This window comes from Serinus canaria, chromosome 21, assembly GCF_022539315.1.
Source record: "Serinus canaria isolate serCan28SL12 chromosome 21, serCan2020, whole genome shotgun sequence".
Classification (NCBI taxonomy): Eukaryota; Metazoa; Chordata; class Aves; order Passeriformes; family Fringillidae; genus Serinus; species Serinus canaria.
In genome coordinates this window covers 975037-997547 of record NC_066334.1, presented here as the reverse complement: position 1 = coordinate 997547, position 22511 = coordinate 975037, and the positions used below count along the sequence as shown (strand labels likewise).

The window sequence follows — 22511 nt, the reverse complement described above, 5'->3', positions numbered from 1 at the left end:
GGATGGGCAAGGGCATGGGAGGGCAGGAGCATGTATGGCTCTGCCTGCCTACTCTTCCTTCCCCAGGAGGAAGGAAAACTCATGATTATAGTCTTATCCTGGAGAAAGTTGTTGGTTTGGAGGATAATGAGGAGAAAGAGGGACAGAAAAAGATGCTAACCTGTTCTGCTCAGACTCCAGCAGTGTGGGAGGTGGGGACTATGCATCTCCAGGGCTGTCTGTCCCCAGCCAGGGAAGTTTCATCTCAACCTCCTCCCTTGTGCCAATGGGGATTTGGGGCAAGGTTTTGCCTTGTGTCTTCCCATTAGGGTCTTGCTTCATCCCCATCACTGCAGTCATCAAACCCGGGTCTCATCCTGTCCCAGGTCACTCAGGGCAGAATGAGGTGGCAGAGCCATGCAAACATTTTGGGCACTCGGGACTCCTCATCCATTCTCACCTTTCTCTCTCCAGCTCCCCACCATCACCCAGAGCTCCCCAGGAAGATGCCAGGGCTGATTAACCGGGTGACCCTCTCCCAGCTGCCCCTCATTGCGTCTGAGGTGACATCCTGCGTCAGTGGCTATGCCTTTGGGATGACAGCCCTGCTCACCTACCACAACCCAGACCCCCAGGCTTTGGAAGGCAAGTTTTAAGGAGTGAAGCTTGGAATGTGAACTTTAAAGTCAGGATATGGCAGTCCTGGTTTCTGTGCATGCCTTCAACCTTTAGATGCTGGTGGGAAGCACAACCAAATGTATTGTGTCCAAGTCTACAACTTTTTAGGTGTGAAAAATCCCACAAGTGGGATTTTTTTCCCACTTGGGAAGTGCCAAGAGGGACCTGGCTGGTGGGTCCAGGGGAAGAAGTGGGTGTTGCTGACACCCTTCCTGGCTGGCAGGTCTCTTTGTGTACCCCTTGGACGAAGGCACAACTGTCGTGGGCTTCGAGGCAGCCATGTCCCAGCGCACTGTGACAGTGCAGATCAAAGACAAAGCCAAGATGGATGAGACCTACTTCAACAGCTGCAGCCTCCCCCCTGGAAGAGCTGGTGATGGAAGTGGTGAGGGGGTTGAGGGTGTTTTTAGGAAGAAAAGGAGGGGAAGGGGACTGGGGAGGTGATGGAGGTGTCCAGCTGGTGTATGCTGCAGCATCAAGGGGGCTCCTTTTGGGAGGCTGAGGGGTTGTGGTGCTCATGCCAAAAGTGTCAGTCTTATCCATCTTGGAAAGCACTGCTGCTTCTGGGCAGCCAAAGGAGTGATGCAGAAGCTGGGGCTCTTTAGAGAAAGCTGATGTGTTCAGTGGTGGCGGCTTTGTGTGTTTGATCCAGGGCTGGGGGTTGTGGGAGGCCTGGAAAGGAGCATTTTCCTTGGTTGCAATAACCTAGCACGGTCCAATCTCTGTGCAGGAAGGCTTATGATGGATGAAGACCTGGAGAGGATTGTTTTTGTGGCCAATCTGGACATGATTCCTCCCCTGGAAAGTGTCTCCATCTTCATCAGCACCTCTTCTGAGCTGCAGACACTGCCCAGTGGGGTGGTGAGGGTCCTTCTGCCTGCTGTGTGTGTCCCCAGGGTCCCCCAGCCCAGCCTGGGGAATGCCAGCAGCTTTTCCAGCCACCAGCTCCAATTGTACGGAAAACCACGGGGGGTGGGCTCTGTCTGAGATTGATCCTGGGGAATGCAGGGCTGAATGAGTAGGAGCTGCAGGAGGCTGGAGAGTGGCTGCAGGCTTTATCTCTAGCAGACCTGCAGTTCCTGGGGGATAGTACATGTTGACAGGGTTTATTTGGATTTATCTCACTGCCAGGGACAAGAACCCCTGTGGATTGGGGAGCCCGGAGCAAGGAAGCAGGTTTTGCCTGACTCAGCTGCTGGACAGTGAGGCCACCAACCCCTTTGAGTATGAATTCAGCTTCCATCTGGAGATCCGGGGGCCATGTTTGCTGGCAGGTAGGAGCACTGGGGCTGTCCTGCTGCACAAGGCTGATTTATCACCTCCCCAAGGCAATGTCCACACTCCTCCTCAATGTAAATCTGCATTGGCAACTTAACTGTGCTGGGGTGGATTTACCAGTATAGTATTGATGCTAACGTGGGTTCCTGTCCTCTACTGCCTTGCCACCCCTTCTCCCTGATGTCCCCCACCCTCAATCCCTACTGGCACCTCGGTTTCCCCTGCAGGAGTTGAGAGCCCCACACACGAGATCCGAGCAGACGCCGACCCCTCAGCTCGCTCTGCCAAGAGCATCGTGATCACGCTGGCCAACAAACACACCTTCGACAGACCCGTGGAGATCCTGATCCATCCAAGTGGTAGGTGGGCTCTGCTTCCCCTCTGCTGCTCTTGCTCCTTCCTGGCATCCTCATCTGTAGCTCTGGAGACAGCTGGATTAGTGCTGGTTTTGCAAATATTGTCAAGGTTAGGCTTCCCAGGAGGTAATCCTGGCCCCTCTCAGGGTTTTCTGAGCTCTCCAAGCTCACAGGTACTGCTGTTTTCCCAGCCAAGGGTGCCTGCATCTCTGCCAGACCCAAAGTGTAACCACAGCTGTTCTTCACACAATTCTCTGCATTTACAGAGCCCCACATGCCCCACGTCTTAATGGAAGAGGGTGACATGACCCCTGCAGAGTACGAGCGATACCTGAAGGGGAAGAATGATTTCATTAAAGGCACTAAGAAAGACCCCAGTGCCAAGAAAAAGGTGAGAAACACAAGCTGCAGGTGTTAGCTGAGGCTTTCCGTGGACTGGAGCTGAGCTAGAAGATGATTCCATGTTTCCAGCATCAGATATTACACTGTCCCAATGAGACCGGCAGCATCCTCCCTCAGAGAGGGGCTTGTGTCGAGGAAGAGGGGAAAATTCAGCAGTACTGCTGATAAACTGAGAGGGGAAGGAGCTCTGAGATGGTTATTGTGTGTATAATTAGTGCTAGTCTAGCATAGCATAATTAGAGACGTGCATTGTGATAGCATTAAGGGTATTATAATTATTGCAATGACATATAATAAAATATTCTTTTAATTGCTCGGTAAATGTTTACTGTTTCTGGGTAGCTGTCAGAGAGAAAGAAGTGATCTTCCAGGGAATAATGAACTGAACTGAAGACAAGGTAGGAGGGACTTCTCTTTGTTCTGCTGAGCAGCAAAGAGAAAAATATCTGTGCTGGGATTTGTGCCTCGTCTTCCAGTAGTTCTGAAGGAATGAGTGACAGCCCAACTCTTTGGTGTGTCCAGGATCAGCGGAGAGGAGCAGACAGCTCAGAGCCCACTGGATTTCCAGGGTGGGTGTCTTCCCTTAAGGGACAGGTTGTGTTTGTGTTGCCACAGCAAGGGCTGACAGTGTCAGCTCCTGTTTTACACAGCCAAGGCTCTCCTTTGTGCCCAGGGATGCTCATTTCCCCCTAAACTCCTTCTCCACATGTCTGATCCTGGGTTTCTTATGGCAGACATCCCTGACCTGCTGCAGGGTTGTCTCCTCATGCTGCTAAGATTTCTCCTTTCACCAGAGACTTGTCAACCCTCCTCTCCTCCCTTCCCTTTGCCCTCCACTCTCTCTGGCACGGCTGGGACTCCACAGGCATCTCCTCTAATTGTGTTCAGCGTGTGGCAGGTGGAATGAGATGAAACTCCCACGCTACGCCTCGGATGGCTCCCTAATTATTTCTGCACATTTAGCATGTCAAATTATTAAGGGGGGATCATTCTGGAGACATTTCCCTGCAGGAAAGCCACCTGTGCCCCAGGAGGACTGGGAAACAACTGCAGGGAGCAGAGAAAATGCCTGGAATGCCTGGGGTGGATGATGGGCTGGAACTGCTGCTGCTTAGAGCAGGACATTGGCCACTTCTTGGCTTAAATTAAATTAGCCCAGAAATTTCAGTGGTAAATGAAAAGTAATTCTCCTCCCTCTGTTAGTTATGCAAAAGGCTTGGATGCTGTCAGCTGCAGGTTGGTGGGGATGGATGGGGATGGATGCACACTGGAATCAACTTTACTCAACAAAATCTGATTTGTTTACTGTAATTGGATAATGAGTGAAGGGGAACGGAACAGAGGTGAGGAGATCTTTTCTTTTCTGGCTGACCTGTAGCAGCTCCACTGAAGCTGTTTACTGAAGATTTGCCTCTAAAATTCCCTCCAGTCAATGAGAAATCCCAAAGTATGGGCTCATCCTGATCACACAGGAAATTTATGTCATGGATACCCAAGAGCATTCCAGGGAGTTCTGTGGATAGGTCCAGGGCCACGATTCAGTATTTGTACAGAGGCAGCAAGGAACACTCTAGTCTGGAATGCGATAAACTGGAAAAGTTTAAAGAAAGAAAATAATGTCATATAGCCGGAGGGAAATTGAAATGGAAAAAGCCCTTTGATTTCTCAGCAGCTGATTAATTTATGCCCCATAGCACAGAAGGGAAAGGCAGGAGGATGAGTGGGAGCTTGGCTTATTCCTCTGAGTGGGACCTGTCTTTTCACTGGGTCAGAGAAGCTGTGCTCAGGCAGAGGAGCTGAAAGCAGAGCTTGTGTGTGTGTGTTGAGCTACAGGGAGTTAGTGAGTTTTAGAAAACAAAGGTTGGTCGTCAGCTCATAGACTGAGGAATGTGACTCATGGCTGGACAAAACAAGCCCAGTTATCTGGGGTCTGGTTTACTCCCTGTGAAACCAACGAGAAAAGCAGCCAGAAAGAGGAGAAAAGAGGCAAACAAAGCCCCTGAGGATCAAGATGCTGTTGGGGAGTTTTTTCAACACTCAGACCCAGGGATGAAAGGCCAGGGCTGGGCTGATGTGCGGTCCTGGAGCTCCCTCCAAAGCAGCTGAGGCCATGAACCCGTTATTGCTTGATACACACATAACAGCACATTATAAACCCATCACAAGAGGTTTTTACCAGTTTTATTTTATTCCATTTGTAATGAATACTTGAAATAGAAGGAGAGAAAATGCAGAGAGCCATTGGAGCTGTGTGCAGTGCAGAGATCATGCAGGTTCCTATCGAGCCATGGCCGGAGCAAACGGTTTAGCTTTCCAAAGCCTTTCAATCCCTACAAAGAAAAGTGATAAAAGAAATGGGCAGAAAAAGCAGCAAACCAGAGAAGGCAGAAATGAATTGGAGTGCTGAATGCAGCAGATCAAGGGCTGCATCTCACACTTCATTAGTGAGTGACCATGGAGAAAACCTCTGGTGTGCCTCAGTGAGATGCTAAGCTGTGCTAATGAACCGGGTTTTCAGGAGGGATCTAATGAAATGTTTGGAGAATCAGATTTACAAGGTGCTGGGTAGGGTGAGGTCTTTTGATTTCTTCTCCAGGCTTGTATCTGAGTGTGCAGTTGCTCCATATAATCCCAGAATGGTTTGGTGGAGAGGACCTTAAAGCTTATCTTGTTCCACCCCTCCCGTGGGCAGCAACACCTTTCATTATCACAGCTTGCTCCAAGCCATGTCCAGCCTGGCCTTGGACACTTCTCGGGATGGTGAATACTGTGGCTATGGACAGAACAGAACACCTGGATATTGGCCCCCCTGGTGTTGTCACCTCTGAACAAGCAGATTCTGGCCCCCAAAAGGCCACGCACTTGCATTTTGAGCCCTGCTCTGATTCCCCTCAAATTGAAATGAGGTGGAGAAATCAACCTCTCAAAATCAGCCTCTGGAACTGTCTCCTGCTTTCTTTCAGACGGAAATCATCAGGAAGAGGCTGAACAAGGACATCCCCCACCACCCTGTCATCATGCTCAACTTCTGCCCTGACTTGAGAACTGTGCAGCCAGGCCTCCGGAAAGCCCAGGGCGAGTTCATCTTCCTGGTAGACCGCAGTAGGAGCATGAGTGGTGTGAGCATCAGCCGTGCCAAGGTACCTGCAGGAGGAGAAGCACCTGCCTGTCAACAGGGATGAGTAAGAGAGCAGTGGGGGTGCTGAGAGCATAAGTGTTCATCATCAGGGCATGGGGGGTAGCTATAGGCTGTATTTTAGTCATTTCAACCATGGCACTGGCTCGGTACCTGCAACAAAGGTGACTCTCCCCTCTTCTCTTCTGCTTCTTCCTATCAGCACATAAAATGCAAAATTATTTTCTTTCCCTCTCTTGCTGGCATGTTTTGTGCGTCCTTTTTCCAGTTCTCTGTGTGTCCAGGAGGGCTTTGGGTGATGGCTGCCTAGGAGGAAACCTCCAGGGAGCTCCAAGGGGAGCAAGGTGCTGACCATGCATTAGGAAAGGTTTTGCTGGTAGGCATCTCTGTACACCTACAGAAATTATTTAAATATGAGACATCCCTTTTCCAAACACAAATGACCACCAGCAGCCTGGTGGATAGTTATAGGAGTTGTGTTGAGAGCTCTGAATAAAACAGCATTGTCAGGATATTTGTGGGTCAGAGGTTCCCCTGTCAGATGTGGCTCTTACCCAGATAAAGCCCTGGTACAGGGCCTTGCACTTGGTCTGTTGGACCTCATGAGGTTCCCACAGAGCCACTCTTGAACTTGTCCATCTTCTAGCACATCTCTTTTCCCATCTGTCTCCAGTTTCCATGGGAACTGCTGAAGGACAGACACCTTCAGCAACAAGGATTGGGATGCTGCAGATGGCTGCAGCACATCCCCTAGGATAGGGAGGCTGTTCCCAAGGGGAACAGGATATCTCTGGGCTTGTACCCCTTCCCCCAGCACCTTTAGGAATCTGAGAATCTTGTCCCAGCATGGATTTTTGCATTCCAACTCCAGCATGGCTGGGTTTGGGCACCACAGTCTCTGTAGCCTCTGTGGAGGCTGGATTGTCCCCTGGGGATGGGGACCTGCAGGATCAGAGCCCTTCTCTGATTGGTCTTGAAATGGAAACCCCATCTCAGGAGGGCTGTAGAAACAGCAAAAAGGCTGTTCCTCTTCAGGAAAAAATATTTTGAGGGAGATTTTGGAGGAGATACCTCAAGGGAGAAATCCACTGTCCCTCTTTTGAGTGTCCTGTCCTTGTTCGTCATTTGTAGACACCAGGGACCTCACAGCAGAAGCTGTTCTGAGAGGTTTGGGTGAGTTTTGGTTGGTGGAACCTTCTGCATCATCCTCAGCTGGCTGGGTGCATGGCATGACAGGTCTTGGAGCTGTGCAGCCTCAGGATGCACTCAGGGATGGGGTGGAAGGGCCCGTGAGGAGCAGAAGGGCACCTGTCCAAAGCAGCTGGAGTGGAAAATTCAGGGATTTAAATTTCCTGTAGCCAGTTCCTTTCCCACCATGATGCAGCCAGGGAGAAGAGCCAGGCTGTGATGGTGCTTGCTGGCAAAACTGCACTAATAACTGGGAATTGACTTTTCTAGAAGCAAGCATCCCTCCTTATTGAGTTGCCATATAGCTATGGAGTGCAACAGGATCAAGATCAATATTTACCATAAGAAGCAATAAATCTTTCTGCTTGTTGAAATAGCAAGCAGGCATCAGTTGCCCATTTTGGGAAGTGCTTTAAGAGAAATATTTGGAAATTTGTATTTTTTTCCCTTGTAATGAGTTCCAAGATGGGATGTCAGCACTGAGATCTGGAAGAGCCAGCATCCCGGGAGCCATCTGGGAGCAGTGGTATAAATATATCCTCGTAGGTTTGAGATAACAGCTTGGATTCAAGTACTCCAGAGCCTGTTAAAGGGCAGCCCTGTTCTTGTACATTATTCCACTGATTTTCAATGCTCCAGCTCTGTGTTTCTGCTGAGTCTTACAGGCTTTGTGAGCCTGTAAGGAGGAGCTTTTGGGATCCCTGCTGGACCCGGGCAGGGTGTTCGCTGTGTCCCTCTGTGGTCACTTGGTCTTTGCCACTGGTAGGACAACTCAAGGAGGTTATTCTTGCTCGTTTGACCTTGGCAGCTCCTCCAGGGGCTGGCTGGAGGGTTTCTGCTGCCCTCGGCAGACTGGCAGGAGTCTGCCTTGATCAGCATTTAAATAGAACTGAGCTGCTCCTGAACACTTTGCTTTACATTTTGCTTTAAATAAACTTTACATTTTGCTTTAAATAAACACTTTGCTTTAAATGGGTCTCCTCTCCTACCACATAATTGCTCCTACAAGTTCAAGAGCTCCTTAAGCAGCTCTTGCCCAGTTACTGTGATCACAAGCTCTGTCCTGGACTTGTCCACAACATCACTGTGACAATTCAAGTTGCTCTTGCCTTATGTAAAGCCCAGGAATAGGCACATTAGATAATCACCTCTGGTAAAGAAAATAGCTTAAATCTGTTGTCTCCCAGTTATTTTAATTAAAGTCAGCTATGAATACAAGAGAATTGGGGATGGGGGAGGCTTTTCCTTTTGTGTAACTTTAAGCTGTTTGTTTATTTTCTGCAAGTTTAGGCATTGAGATGCATTGCGTGTTGCACTTCTCAATTTCACACTCTGCTTCTCACCCACCAGCTCTGTGCTGCAGCACTGTGTTGCCAGCACAAATGGATCCCTCAAAAACAAACAGAAAAAAAATTTCAGTTCTTTGTTGTCTTTTTTTTCCAAAGACTCCCCATTTTCCTCACTACTTCAGGTCCCAGATATCATCAAGGGACTTTGAAAATAGCTGGGTCATATGGAGGCATGGGAAAGAAGAAGTTGGTTTGTTGTCAGGTGAAAGTGGGAATATGATGGGATGGCTCTGGGCAGAGCTTTTACTGGTGAAGTTGGGGCAGCCAAGGAGGATCCAAGTGTCCTGATGTCTGTTTGCTTTCCACCCCTCAGGATGCCCTGTTGGTCATTCTCAAGAGCTTGATGCCAGCATGTCTCTTCAATATCATTGGGTTTGGATCCACCTTCAAGACCCTCTTTCCTGTCAGCCAGGCCTATTGTGAGGTGGGTGAACCCACAGTTCACAGAATCATAGACTGGTTTGTGTGGGGAGGGATCTTACATGCCATGGGCAGGGACACCTTCCACTATACCTGGGTGCTCCCAGCCCCATCCAACCTGGCCTTGGACACTTCCAGGGATCCAGGGGCAGCCACAGCTTCTCTGGGCAACCTGTGCCAGAGCCTCAACACCCTTATAGTAAATAATTTCCGTATAATACCAAACCTAACCCTGCCCCTTTTCAGCTTAAAGCCATTCCCCCTTGTCCTGTCACTCTAGGCCCTTTTCCAAAGTCCTTCTCCAGCTCTCTTGGAACCCCTTTAGGCACTGGAAGGGACTTTAAGTCCTCTCCAAACCCTTCCCTTCACCAGGATGGGCAGCCTCAACTCCCTCAGCCTCTCCCATGGCTCTCCTTGGTGCTCAGAGGGTGCTGGTGCTGATGATTCCGCTGTTCCTTTGGGCAGGAGAGCCTGCTCATTGCCTGCCAGACCATCAGGAGGATCCGGGCTGATATGGGCAGCATCAACCTCCTGTCCCCCCTGAAGTGGCTCCTCCGCCAGCCCATCCACAGGGGCCACCCCCGGCTGCTCTTTGTGCTGACAGCCGGGGCCATCAGCAACACTGGGAAGGTTCTGGAGCTGCTGCGGGACCAGTCCTGCTCCACCAGGTACAGACTCACCCCTGCAGGGCCAGAAACTGGCACAGGCTGGCATGTGCCTCCCCTTGAGCACAGTTCCATCTCACAGACGTCCCCACTTCAGAGACAGAGGCAGGAGAGATTGCTGCTATGAGCCATGGGAGAACCTCAAAGGGTTTGGAACGAATCCCAGAAGTTCAGATGCTTTTTAAACAATCAAAAGCAGGATAATTGAGCTGACAACTTCACAGCTCTCGGCTGATGCTTCCTGCTAGGAGAGATTGACACGCCAACAATCTTCCTTGCTTTTTTTAAATTTTTTTTTAAAGCACATCTGGGGCTGGCCCCAGCTGCTTCCAGGATGGGGCTGTGCAGAATTGAATATGCTGAAAGGCAGCAATGTAAAAAGCAGCTAATTGTGCACAAGCTCCCAGGCTGGCTCCCCAGCCCTGATCACAGGCTGTTCTGGTTTCTCCTCTGCCTCTTTAAGGGGCACAAAACATGAGAAAAATGTAAGAAATCCTGATTCCTCTTCCATCTCTCAGACTTTGGAGTTATCAGGGAAGCTGCTCTGTGGGTTTGTAGCTGCACAAAGGTCTGATTGTTTCCCAGGGCATCCCACCCTCCCACCCCTGGCTCTTGCAGAGCAGGAAGGGAGGGTTAAATGCAGTCAGACCTGGAGTGTGGTCTCGGGTGACCCTGGAAGGGAGAGTGCTGGGCATGGCCCATCTTAAAGGAAGATCAGAGCCTTATTTAGGAGGGGTGTGAGGCTGGCCTAGGATTTGCAGGCAGCTGAGGATTAAAACCCTCCAAGAGAAAAACCCCTTGTGCAGATGCAGTTTGCTGCTGAAGGTGCTTTCTTTCTCAGCAGTCCGCTGCCCTGCCAAAATGCCATATCCCACCCATTCCCATCCTCCTGGCTTCCTGGCACATCCATCCCCACCTAGCACTGCCCTTCCTGCCTGGGCTCCAGCTCAACTTCCAGCCTTCAGCCCAAACCAAATCCTGATTCACAGACCTGGGAGTGGTGGGGGTGGGGAGCAGCCTCACCTGGCTTGATCATCCTTCATTGAGAAAATGTTTATTTTCATTGCAAGAAGAGATAATTACTGGATCTTTAGTGCTATTGACCACAGCCAGCAGGGAAAAGAGCTGAACTGGGAGCAAAGCAGCTTGCTTGTGTTTTCAGAGGAGGGGAAGGCTAGAGGTCCTGCTGGGAACCCCTGAGTGTCACTGCTGAAGGCTGGTCTTTGGGGAAGAGATTTTGGTCTGCTGAGGAGAGGGGCCTGGCGGTTCATAGAACCCCATAATGGTTTGCATTAGAAGAGACCTTATACCCATCTCATTCCACCCCCCTGCCATGGGCAGGGACCCCTTCCACAGAGCAGAGTGCTCCAAACCCCTTCCAGCCTGGCCTTGGATGCTTCCAGAGATCCAGGTGCAGCCACAGCTTCTCTGGGCAACCTGTGCCAGGGCCACCCTCATAGGGAAGAAAGAATTACTTCCCAATATCCAGTCTAACCCTGCCTTTCTTCAGCTTAAAGCCATTCCTCCTTGTCCTATCACTCCATGACCACGTCCAAAATGCTTCTCCAGCTCTCTTGGAGCCCCTTTAGGCCGTGGGAGGTTCTCAACCTTCCTGCCACATACCTGAGAGAGGGGCTGGTTTATTCTGCTGGACAAAAAGCCAGAGGGAGTTTCTGTCTGAGGGAGTGTGTGAGCTACATGGGGCTGGTGGGTGGTTTTTCCTTTGGATTCTGATTCCCCCTGTCCCTTTGCAGATGCTACAGCTTCGGCCTCGGGCCAAACGCCTGCAGGAGGCTGGTCCGGGGTCTGGCTGCCGTGTCCAGGGGTGTCTACGAGTTCCTGGAGGAGGGCGAGAGGCTGCAGCCCAAGGTACAGCCTCCACTCCCCGGGAGCCCCCCCGTGGGGCTGTAAGGATGCTCTGGTTCAGAGAGGGGGAGGCCACGACTCCCGAGGGGTTCATTACCCATCGTGGCTCTGCCTTCGCAACCCCCCCGCAGCAGGTGGGCCAGCAGGAGGGGATGAAGGAGCATCTCGGTGTCCGGCCGGTGTCGGAGGGAGCGGAGGGTGTGTTTGCCTCTGCCTGGGGCTGGGGACCGCGATGGCCGCGGTGCTGCAGCTCTGCCTTCAGAGGCAGCTCTGCCTCAGATACGGCAAGGGCAGTGGGACCGACATCAAAGCAGCCAATTAGTTTTGAAGTTGAGCTCAGCCCTGGTGTTGCTCAGGCGAGAAGGACTCGGGGCTGGAGCGAGAGGAATGTGCTGTGATGACTTTGCTTATTAAGCTGACTTTAAAGCCTCTCCATTCCCTCTCTCCCCATGAAGAGTAAAACCGTGAGCTTGAAATCTGGCATAGGGATGGCTCTGTACCCTGGTGAATGCAGAGCCCAGTCTGTCACCTGCTGCTTGACTAAACCCAGAGAGAATTGGGTCTTTAGCTCCTAAATATCTCCAAAAAGCCAGCTCCTACCTTCTTGATCTCTCAAGGAGGAGTTCGGCAACTTCACCCTCTGCAGGAGCCTTGAACACACAAAAATCTCTCTAAGACAGAATGGCATCAACATTTCTGATGTAAATTAAAAGCAGAGACAGTGAAGAGAGAGGTGTTTAATAAGAGCTATTAATAAGAGCTCTGCAGGCTGTGCAGCTCGGTGCCTTCAGCAGTCTGAGGCGTCAATTAATGGCCTTATAAAACACAGCCTGGTGTGTCTTCCCAAGCCTGTGAAAAAGCAGGGAACAATGGGGAATATTTGAGCTGTTCTGTCTCTAAATCTGGTGTTCAGTTCCCTTGGCGGGCAGGGAAGCTCATGTAGATAGCTCCATGGGAGATTTGTCCATGAGGTATTCACAAATATTGGTCTTCTCCACATGTGTAACTGGCAGAGCATTGCTGATTTCTGGCAGTGGCTTGTGCCAGAAATGAGCTGTTCCAAAAATATCAGTGTGTGAGTGCTGGGCTCGGGACAAGGGCTGGGGCTCAGACCAGTGAAGGCTAACAGCATATCCTGGGTGCTAGAGGGGAGCAAGGGATGCTGCCTCACATCAGAGAAAAAACCCTCAGGCCATAAGCACCCACCTTGCTCTGGGCTGGCAGTGTGCGTGAGATCAGCCCTGTGCTCCATCACTATTTGCTCATGGTAAAAATCATGGAATCATAGAGTCATTTAGGTTGGAAAAGACCAACCATTAAGCCAGCTCTGTCAAGTATAACTGTGCCAAGGAGATGGGGGTGCTGGGATGGATGTCAGAGTAGACTAAGAGGAAGCAGACTGTCAGGAGAGGATAGGAATCAGCTGATGGGATTGTTTGAGGGAATGTTCCCCTTCCCTGCAGCACATGGCATGTGCACCATGGCTCACACCATGTCCAGCTGGTGTTGAACCTCTCCCCCTGCCCTTTACAGATGATCAGGTCACTGAAGAAGGCGATGGCGCCAGTCCTGAGCGATGTGTCTGTGGAGTGGGTCTTTCCTGAGAGCACCGAGGTCTTGGTGTCCCCTGTCAGCAGCAGCTGCCTGTTCCCTGGTGACCACCTGGTCAGCTACAGTGTCATCTGCGACACCTCCCCATACCTCTCTAACCCCAGAGCTGTAAGTCTGTCCACAGGAGCAGGGGGTGTTGGGGTGTACACAAGAGTCTTGGCTCTGTGCATGGTTGGGGGTGTCTCCTGCTTCCCAGCTGTGTCCTTAAGGGAGGTGATGGGTGGGACTTTGGGGGACAGTAGTGGCTAAGGATGCTGGTGCAGCCTGTCTCAGCTGGGAGCTGGTGGACAGAGGTGGTGGTGGGACCTGTTCCCTCTCTGTGCTTCCCCCCAGGACAAGAGGCGGCAGTACAGCACGATGCATTCCCAGGAGTCGGGCAGCTCTGTTTTCTTTCACTCCCAGGAGGAGGGAGCAGGCTTGGAGAGCTGGAACCACTCCAGAGACTCAGAGGGGTCCTGCCCCACCGAGCGCTCCCCCGACCACTTGGGCGTGGGCAGAGATCCTGGTGGAGATTCGGACATGGACACGGGTCAGATTTTCCTCTGTACATATGGGGGGGTGATGCCCTGTCTCTCTAATCAAGCTCCTGTCACTGCTCCCCCCATTTTTTTGCCTGATTTACACATGTCTTCAGCTGCAAAGAGCTGGAGGAGTTTGCAGGAGAGATGACAGATCTCCTGAGGCTTGAGCAAGTCTGTTTGGTTTGGGTGTTTTATCCAAACCTGTCAGGAAATCAAGGGAAGCCCTGGTGAGCTGAGTTCCCTTGAGGTCTTCAAAACAGCTTTAGCTTTGGCCACATAATTATTTACAAGCTTCCCAAGCAGTGTGAGGAGGAGTGGAGTGAGCAAAGGGGTAGCTCTACTAGACCATCCCTGTACCTGCAAAGCAGCTTCCCAGTCAGGAGAGGGGGAGAATGGATCCAAATCCTTCTCCCCAGGGTGCCACTTCTCCCCACCATGGCCTGGCTTGGTGTTTGTTTCAGCAGCATGTGGCATAAAGCAGCTGGTTGCACCCCGGAGCTGGGGAAACCTCTGTTACTCATGGGATGTTCTTCCCTTTTATTCCAAGAGGATCTGTACTGTGCATCCCCTCAAACTTGTCAAAAGCAATGAGAAATCATGTCTTTCCAAGGCAAATTTTAGTCTTGCTCTGACAGGAGCGTGTCTGCACTAATTAAATTTCATTAGTAAACCCTTTGTCTTCTCCAGGGAGGTTTGGGGAAATGCAGTCAGGCTTTTTTTGGCTGAAAACTCCTCAGACAAAACCTTCCCAACCTGCTCTCTTGACATCCCCAGGAATTTTGTGTTTCTATTTCCTTCTCTGGTTTTGTTGCTTTGCTTAAAACTTTGCAGGGCTGAGTGCGGCCCCCTGAGCTTTGGCAAGACCTTGGCGAGGGCTCCCTGCCTCCCACTGTGAGCCAGGGGGTGTTGCTGGCTGACCCCAGTGTGGAGTGGAGCTGATCCTCTCTCCCACCGTTCAGGAATGGCTGTGAAGGCTCTGTCCAGGAGACGGGCGTACAGCACCACCCAGATCTCGGAGCACGAGCCCCACAGGAAGGTGCCCACAGCCAGCGATCCTGACACTGCCCTGGTGAGAAACCCCCTGAGGAAAACCCACCTGCAGGACCTGCAGCAGCTCAGCCCTAAGCCCTGGCAGGTGGATTTCCAGGTAGGTGATCCCCTGAGAGGCTTTGCCTGCAGGTGGAAGCCAGCAAGAAGAAGGAGGAAAATATCGGGTGGATAAGAGCCTCAAGAAAAGGCCTGACTCACACGAGCCCTAAAATATTGATATAGGTATAGATAATAGATACAGCTCTGCAGCACATCCCAAAGCCTGGGGAAACAAGCCAAGCAGGGAGCAGAGTGCCATCCTGATATCCCATAGCAGTCCCTCCCAATGGGAGCCTGCTTTTTCCCAGCCCCCCTTCCCCTTAGCAGCCTGTGCTTTGCCTTGCTGCTCCTATGGTCCTTCTTACCTCCCTACAATTTAGGATTCAAACCTGCCCATGGCTGTGGCACTTCTGTGCCTGGCAGGGAAAAGGAATTCAGTGCCAAAACAAATTCCCAGCTGGATCCATTGCCTTACACAGCATTGGGATGAGATATGAACCTGTGTGATGAGACATCTGCTGAACAGGGTTTTGTCCCCTACCTGCAGCAAGTGGAATTTGGGCAGAATTTCAGCTGACCTTTGGGAAGGATAGGGATAGTTTTCTCTCATCCTTGGCATTGCTTGGATGCTCTTCTCTGCAATCAGCATCTGCAGGGCTGGGAGGACCAGCAGCACTTGTGTTCCCATGGAAACTCCATGTTGGGGACTTTCATTTCCCCTCTGCTGTGGGTTAGAGATCACTGGGTGAGGGCTGGGAGGGGAGATGAGGGGGCAAAGGGGAAAGCAGGGCCAGAGCTCCAGAGGGAGGGGTGAGACCTCTGCCCTCAGGCTGCAGCAGTGAGAGTGATGAACAGCATCAGTGACCAAGAGCAAGCAGGTTTTAGAAGTACTGGCACCATTCTCTGTATTGGGAAGGTCCCCAGAGCATCCTCCTGCCCTTGGTGTGCGGGCAGGTGTGGAACTGACTCCCTTCCAGTAAATGGTTAACAGCATGCAGCCTGCTCTTAATTAATGCAGCCTGGTTTTGCTATCCCTCCTGCTGCCAGGGCTCCCAGCAGCTCTCCCAGCTCCCAGTCCTGCTGCCAGGGCTTGACATTTTCAGGGGTGTGAAGCTGAGCCCTCAGCTCATCTCCACGCCTGCCATGCTGGGAAGGAAAGGTCAGCAGCAGCCATGGGCAGCTTAAACTCCCAGCTCCATTCCCAGCTGGCTTCCTCTGGTTGGGAGGAGAGCTCAGGCAGGAGAAGGAGCAGGAGAAGGAACAGAAAGGGTCTGGCAGGATGTGTCAATATTAGCTTGGTAAATCATGCCTGGAGCCACTTGGCTCCCAGTTTTGCTGGTGGTGTCATAGAACAACAAAATTTAGGTGGTGGTGGTGGAGGTCATATATGTCTGTCACTGAGAGAAAGTACCTTCCATCCACCACTTTCTACCACCCCTGCTCCTTACTGGTGATGTCCTAGAAATATAGAGTATGTCTGTTTGGATGGATCTTCCCACAGCCCTGGGGACAGGGACGAAACCCAGACCTTGCAGAGGGGAGCATCTCTGAGGAATGTGGCACCAGAGGTGCTGGAGTGGCAGATTCATGTCTCCTGAAAGTGGAGAAACAGCCTCATAAAAAAAAAAAAAAAAAGAGAGAGAGAGAGAGAGATAAAAAGATAAAAATTCATTTTTCCCATCCCCTACACCTCTCTCCTGTCGTTACTAAGCAACTGGTCCTTGATCTTTCTGTCTCTCTTCTTTTCTTTGGTTCCCAAGTGAAGTCATTAAAATGTCTGGAGGGATGAAACTCATATTTCACCTTCTGTATGTCTGGGGAAGGAGCCCCTGGGGCCAGGGTCCCTTGGGGACACCCCAAGGTCTGGTGGAGGGCTTTGTCTGGGCACAGATCTCAGCCAGGGATGGGCAGAGGGAAGGACCTGTGTGATTGCATCCCTCACAGGGGTTGGGCAGGGAGCAGATGGGATCAGAGGGGACAGAGCAGGTCCATGCATGGAGCAGACATGGATCAGAGGGCACAGAGAGCTGTGTGCCATTGGCTGCAACCAGATCCTAACATTTGCTCTGCTCACAGTCCCTCCCGGCCATCCCGCATGGCTCTGGCACCAGGATCCGTGCCACAAGCGCCCGGTGCCCCGCCCTGCTCCAGCGCAGCTGCGTGTCCTTCTGCCACGATGCCACCCCCCCGGCACTGCCAGAGGGGCTGCAGGAAGCCCCGGCAAGGGACTTGGAATCACTCGGTGCCATCAGGAGCCTGCACTCCTCATCAGATGGCCGGAGCCCCGGGGATGTGGGTGAGTGGGAGAGGGGGAGGCATGGCCAGCCTCACCTGTCCGTGCTGGGGTCTGGTGCCATTGCATCGCACCCCGTGCCACCGTGTGAAAATTGGGAAGGAATATGGTTTTGTGGTGCCAGTGGGGAATTCAGCTCCCAGGGAGGTAATTAATGATCCACGTCTCCCCTCTCTGCAGAGTCTCCCCAGCATCCATCCCTCACCTTTGAGACAGAGGCCTCCTCTGACTGGGAGCCCCAGGACCTGGATATCGGTGCTGCCTGTGGCTCCCCGCGCTCCCCCAGGACCCTCTGCAGGGCAGTGGTGAAGGGGCTGAGGAACAACGAGCCTGTGCAGTGGGAAGTCACATTTGATATCCACCCTCTGTTCCGGGAGCGGGAGAGCCAGGAGGATGGTGACACAGACCTGTGGAGTGAGACCTTCCATCATCTGGCAGCCAAGTCACTCATCCAGGACTTGGAGCAGCTCGCCAAGAGGGAGTGTGAAATCGAGCACGGTAATGCACAGCTGCCTGCAGGCAGACCCTGCCCAGCCTCGGGAGGGCTTTCCAGCAGTCTCAACAGCCTCTGGAGTGAAAACAAAAGCTGCTGAATGTCTCACACAACTCCCAAATAACAGCCCCCTTCAGCTGCCTTGTGCTCTTCTGCTTCTGCAGCCTTGCTGCACATGATCATTCCTGAGCTCATGTTCCTTCCCACTCCTCAGAAGCAGGGAGGTCCTTGAGGGTCCCTTCTGGCTCAGTATGTTCCATGATTCTGTGATCCCTCTGCCTCATGCATGAGGTAACATGGTTATTTCTAAGGAGTTGGTTACTTGGAGCTGGGAAGTGGCATCCAACTCCAGCAGCAGCCACACATCGCTGCTGTGGACCACACATGTCCTGGGGCCATGTCAGCTCTGTCCTCCATGAAGTGCATCTGAGCTTGTAAAACAAGAGCAGGAGTAGCAGGAGGCAGAGTTTAGAGAGATAAAGGATACAGCCCCTGCTGGGCATGGATCCAAGCATGGAGGTGGGTCTGGGAGCTGGGTGTGAGGGGTGGGGGAGCCCTTGGGGCCCATGGACTCTGACCCCTCTGTCCTTCCCGTGGCAGGGTCTGGGCGACGGTTCCAGCTCAGTGCTGTCCACACCAGCAAGGCCTGTAACATCATCAGCAAGTACACAGCCTTCGTGCCTGTGGACCTGAGCACCAGCTCCTACCTGCCCACCCTGGTCCGGTACACCCACACAGGTAACATGGGGCTGGCACAGGGGTGGAACATTGTCCTGGCAGGGAACATGTCACTGAGAAACTTCTCTCAGAGCAAACCCTATGAAGCCACAGCACAATTTGGCACCAGAACCCCCCATACCCAAGGCTGTTGCCAAGATCTTGGAGGCACAAACCTCTTCCCATGGCCAGGGAATAGGTCTCCTCTGAGGTCTGGATACCCAGAGATGACCAGAGAATCACATAATGTTTTGGGTTGGAAGAGACCTTAAAGCTCAACCTTTTCCACCCCCTGCCACCATCTCCATTATCCCAGGCTGTTCCAAGCTCTGTCCATCCTGGCCTTGGACACTTCCATGGAGGGAGCAGCCACAGCTTCTCTGGGCAACCTGTGCGACGGCCTCACCACCCTCATATCAAATAATTTCTTTCCAGTAGCCCATCTAAGCCTACTGTCTTCCAGTTTGAAGCCACTTCTCCTTGTCCTGTCACTCCAGTTTCTGACCAAGCTCGTTCCGTGGTTTCATTGCCATCATGCATGTGCCAGTCTCTCTCTAACACTGGCCATTCTCTTCTCTCGTGCCAAGGGGCAACATCCAAGCAAGGCAACCAGAGGAAACAGAAGAGTTCAGGAAACAGAAGGCATCGTGGCTGTTCCCCTGGACATCCTCAGTCAGCATGTGGCCAGAATGGAGACTACGGATTTAATAGCATGAGTAAGATGGCCTGGGGTTTTATCTCCTTCCTGGTGTTAGAGATCTCAGTGGTTTGGGAGACCTTCTCTGGTCTTTTTAAATCCTGCCTTCCCCTTTGCATACGGTGCTCACCAGACACGTGTCAGGCTGGGGCTCATCTCCTTGAATGGCAAGGAAGTTTCAATTTCCCCCAAAGCCCTGACATGGCAGGGGGTGCTGCTGACAGCGCTCAGGAGTTAATTGGCAGCTGTACCACTGGTAACATGAAGGATGAAACGAGTGTAATGAGAGGCAGGGGGGATGTGAGACACTCACTTGTCACCAAATCCTCCACTAATGAAGACGAGTTGGATCGGACCTTGTCTGGCACTGTCAGAGCCAAAGCTGAATTACCAGAGCCCCAAAGAGGCTCATTAACCCCATCGTGCCATGGGAGGGAAGGTGCTGGTTTTGGCTGGCTTGGTTTTTGCTGATGTGGTTCCTCGATTGCAGATGCTGAGGAGAGCAGCCCCTCACCCTCCAGCACCCCATCCTTGTCTGCCTGGGAGCACTGCCGTGTCCCTGAAGGTAGGGGAAGAGCTGCTGGCACTTGGTGCAGCTCCATCAAGTCCATGGTTTGGGCTTCTGCTGAGTTTTGTGGAATTTTATAAAAATTTATGACCTAAAACTAGGCTTGTGGGCAGAGGGCCTGACTCATTCTTAGGTGCAAAGGATGGAATTTAATGTGGTTTTTGGTATAAATCTCCCCCAGGTTAATTTCTAAGAAGTACAGGAATTTTTATTATTCGTATAGGAAAAATGAGGCAAGGGGAGAGGAGGAGTTTTGACAAAGATTCAGCAGCCAAACAAGCCCATGTCTCAGGACCTTGACTCTGCTCCCTTTTGCTCCCCTGTAGCACCTTGTAACTAAAGCCCTGTGTTTCTCCCCAGGGCCTCTCCACAGCCTGTCTGCTTCCTCTGCACAAGCCCAAAAATCCATTGAGAGGCTCTTTGCTGCCAGGTATGAGCCAGCTCAATCTTCCTCTGACCTCAGCAGGTGCCTTTCACCTGTGTGGATCTGATGTGAGCACAAGCCGGGGGAGAGGAGGGACCCCCAAGGATAGCAGCTGGAGCTGGGCTAAGCATGGTGCCAGTGTCTGGGGAGCAGGGATGCTTTCGGAGGGGAGGGTGGCTGTCAGGATGAGCACAGAGGTCACAGACACCTTTTTATCTTTTCACAGGCTGACCCTCAATAAAACCATGCTGCTGATTCGAGCTGCCAAAGGCTTCATGAGTAAATCTCCAAGCAGAGGGAGCAAAGCCAGCTCTGAGAGTGACAGTGAAAGCATGGACTACCTTCCCCTGGTGAGCAGCTCCTCCCTGGGTCTTGTTGGGATTGTGTGGTCACTGCAGGGGAGCAGAGGAGGATCCCCCCCAAATCTTCCTCCTGCTGTCTCTGACAACCACGTGCAGTGACTGCTCAGAGATGGAGAGCTGTTTCACCCATACATGCCTTTTTTCTGAGCTACCCACAAGCGGTTGATGCCAGAGCTTCCCTTTGTGCCCGCCATCCCTTGCAGGTGTCCCTGCAGCTGGCCTGTGGTGCCTTCCTTCTGAATTCAGCCTTCTGCGACGCCATCAACATCCCCATGGAGAAGCTGAAGTGGACATCACCCTTCGCCTGCCACCGCCTGTCCCTCAGCCCCTCCGGCTCCTACAGCACCAAGAAGAACAGTTCCTCCTCTGAGCACAAAATCCGGAACTGCACCCAGCAGCTGCTGGTCCCCAGTGGGCAGAGGAAGGGCCCCACCACTGGAGACCTGGCTCGGGGAGCAGTGCTGGAGAACACGGGCCGCCTGCGGCACCTGTCGGGCAGCGCGGTCGAGAGCATCTCCAGAGCCCTGAGAGCTGAGAAGGAGAAGGAGCTGCGGCCCCCGGCCATCACCATCCGCAGCTTCTCCTCCCCTGCTGACAGCAGCCGGGTCTGGGACACCGACGGCTCCGAGCTCCAGGCTTTGCTCTTTGACGTGGAGCTGCAGCAGCAGACAGAGCCCGAGGGGATGCTATGGGCCACGGCTGTGGCCCTGGCCTGGCTGGAGCACAGCTCAGCTTCCTACTTCATCGAGTGGGAGCTGGTGGCTGCAAAAGCCAGCCTGTGGCTGAGTGGGCAGGACTTCCCAGAGGGATCCAGCCTGGCCACGGTGAAAGCTGCAGCCCAGCAGCTCTTTGTGCTGCTCCGTCACTGGGATGAGAACCTGGAGTTCAACCTGCTGTGCTACAACCCAGGCAGTGTGTAAGAGGAGGAGGAGGGAGGCTTGGGCAGATTACTGAGGGCACAGGAGCAGGGATCTATCCTTAAGGAAATGCCTCCAAGGAGCTCAACTCCTCTGCTGCAGGATATGTGTGTTTATTAGAGCAAATCCTGCAACAGAGCAGCCTGGGCAAAATCCTGCACTCAGACGCCAGGATTTTGCCCTGGAAGGGAACCTACCACTGCCTGCAGTAGATGCTTTTTATTTTCAACTAGATCAGCACTTCCAGCAACAGCAGGTCCCTCTGATTCTGGTTTCTTCTGGTCCAAGCCCAGTTTCCAGGGCAGATCCTGTGGCCTGCTACACTTTCCCTGTCCTTGCTTAGATGCCTCTTCCCAGCTCTTAATCACTGCCAAGCCCCCAGTGCAGCCCCTCAGCCCCGAATCCCTGCTTTCCTGAGGCTCCTGCCTGGCTCCTGCCATCTCAGATGGCTTTCAGAGAAGGCAAAGGTCTGACAACATGCTCATCTCATGGATGAGAAGGAATCTGGGCTGGGAATGAGCATGTGAAGAGCAGCCCTGCTGTCACAGCCAGGAGGATCGAGCCCAGCCAGGCCAGTTGGAGGCTGGGACCAAACCCCATCCCACACAGTGCTGGGCTCCTTCAGGCTCTCTGCAATCCCAGCAGGAGTTTGTGAGATCCCTTGCAGCCAATGTGTGCCTTTGGAGCTTCACAGGCAGAGCCAGGGTGCCCAGGATTGAAGGATCAAGTGCCTATGGAGGGAGTTGTGTGTCACTGTCTCCAGAGTGGCTGCAATGCCCATGGAGCCCATCTGGAACCCACTGCCTTCTGCTCCCTCCCTTGGCATGCAGCAGCCTTGCCTGTCCCAGCAGGCTTCTGTCTCGTGTCTGTGTGTCTGGGGGTGACACAGGAGGGATTCCAGTGCTGGGGACCATGAGCACCCCTCCTGTCTCTGCTCTGGTGTCACCTCTCCAAGGTCCCCAGGACCATGAGCATCCCTCTGGTGTCTGCTCTTAGTGCGGCCTCTCCAGGGTCCCCAGGATTATCCTTCTGGTCTCTGCTCTGGTTTCACCTGTCTTGGGTCACCAGAAGCTTCCCTCTGGTCTCTGCTCTCAGTGTCAGCTCTCTGGGTTCCCCAGAACCTTGAGCACCTCTCCAGTGTCTGCTTTGATGTTACCTCTCTGAGGTCCTCAGTGTGGCAACGCTCAGTGGTGCTGCAGGTTTGCCGGCCGGGCGCCTCGGCACAGTCGCGTTCTCTGTTGTTGCAGAAGTGTTGTTGTCCCAGTAAATCACAGCCTGCTTTACTTCCCAGTGTGAGTCCTTTGTTCTGGGGTGTGTTCTGGGTGGCTTTCCCTGGGGCCACCCCAGCTGGTTGGAGCACTGTGTGACTGTTCAGTAAAATACCCCCCCAAAAACCCTGTGATGATTTAGTGTGTGAGTCTGTGTTGCAGAGGGGATAAGGAGCTTTCTTCCAGTTTTGGGAAGTTGTGTTTTGCAAACCCTGGATTGCACAACTTTTGGTA

General features: G+C 52.5%; 1 protein-coding gene across 1 annotated transcript; it reads left to right on the top strand.

Annotated features, from left to right (window-relative positions):
• The first annotated feature begins 453 nt into the window (after positions 1 to 453).
• Positions 454 to 22200, top strand: VWA5B1 (von Willebrand factor A domain containing 5B1). Its single transcript, XM_018924688.3, has 21 exons — positions 454 to 624; positions 881 to 1042; positions 1388 to 1610; positions 1789 to 1931; positions 2163 to 2294; positions 2558 to 2682; positions 5657 to 5833; positions 8680 to 8790; positions 9252 to 9454; positions 11206 to 11320; positions 12851 to 13036; positions 13262 to 13457; positions 14409 to 14596; positions 16615 to 16834; positions 17012 to 17329; positions 17925 to 18062; positions 18629 to 18757; positions 19229 to 19303; positions 19667 to 19736; positions 19957 to 20080; positions 20296 to 22200. Exons 1-21 carry the CDS (start codon positions 486 to 488, stop codon positions 21010 to 21012), a joined length of 3891 nt encoding a protein of 1296 aa, XP_018780233.2. The 5' UTR covers positions 454 to 485; the 3' UTR covers positions 21013 to 22200.
• The last annotated feature ends 311 nt before the right edge of the window (positions 22201 to 22511 follow it).

Excerpts from the sequence above, each read along its gene's own strand:
- VWA5B1 (XM_018924688.3), top strand. The coding sequence starts at position 486 with ATGCCAGGGCTGATTAACCGGGTGACCCTCTCCCAGCTGCCCCTCATT. Across the intron at positions 18,758-19,228 it reads CTACGGATTTAATAGCATGA|ATGCTGAGGAGAGCAGCCCC; the intron begins GTAAGATGGCCT and ends CCTCGATTGCAG. Across the intron at positions 19,304-19,666 it reads GCACTGCCGTGTCCCTGAAG|GGCCTCTCCACAGCCTGTCT; the intron begins GTAGGGGAAGAG and ends GTTTCTCCCCAG.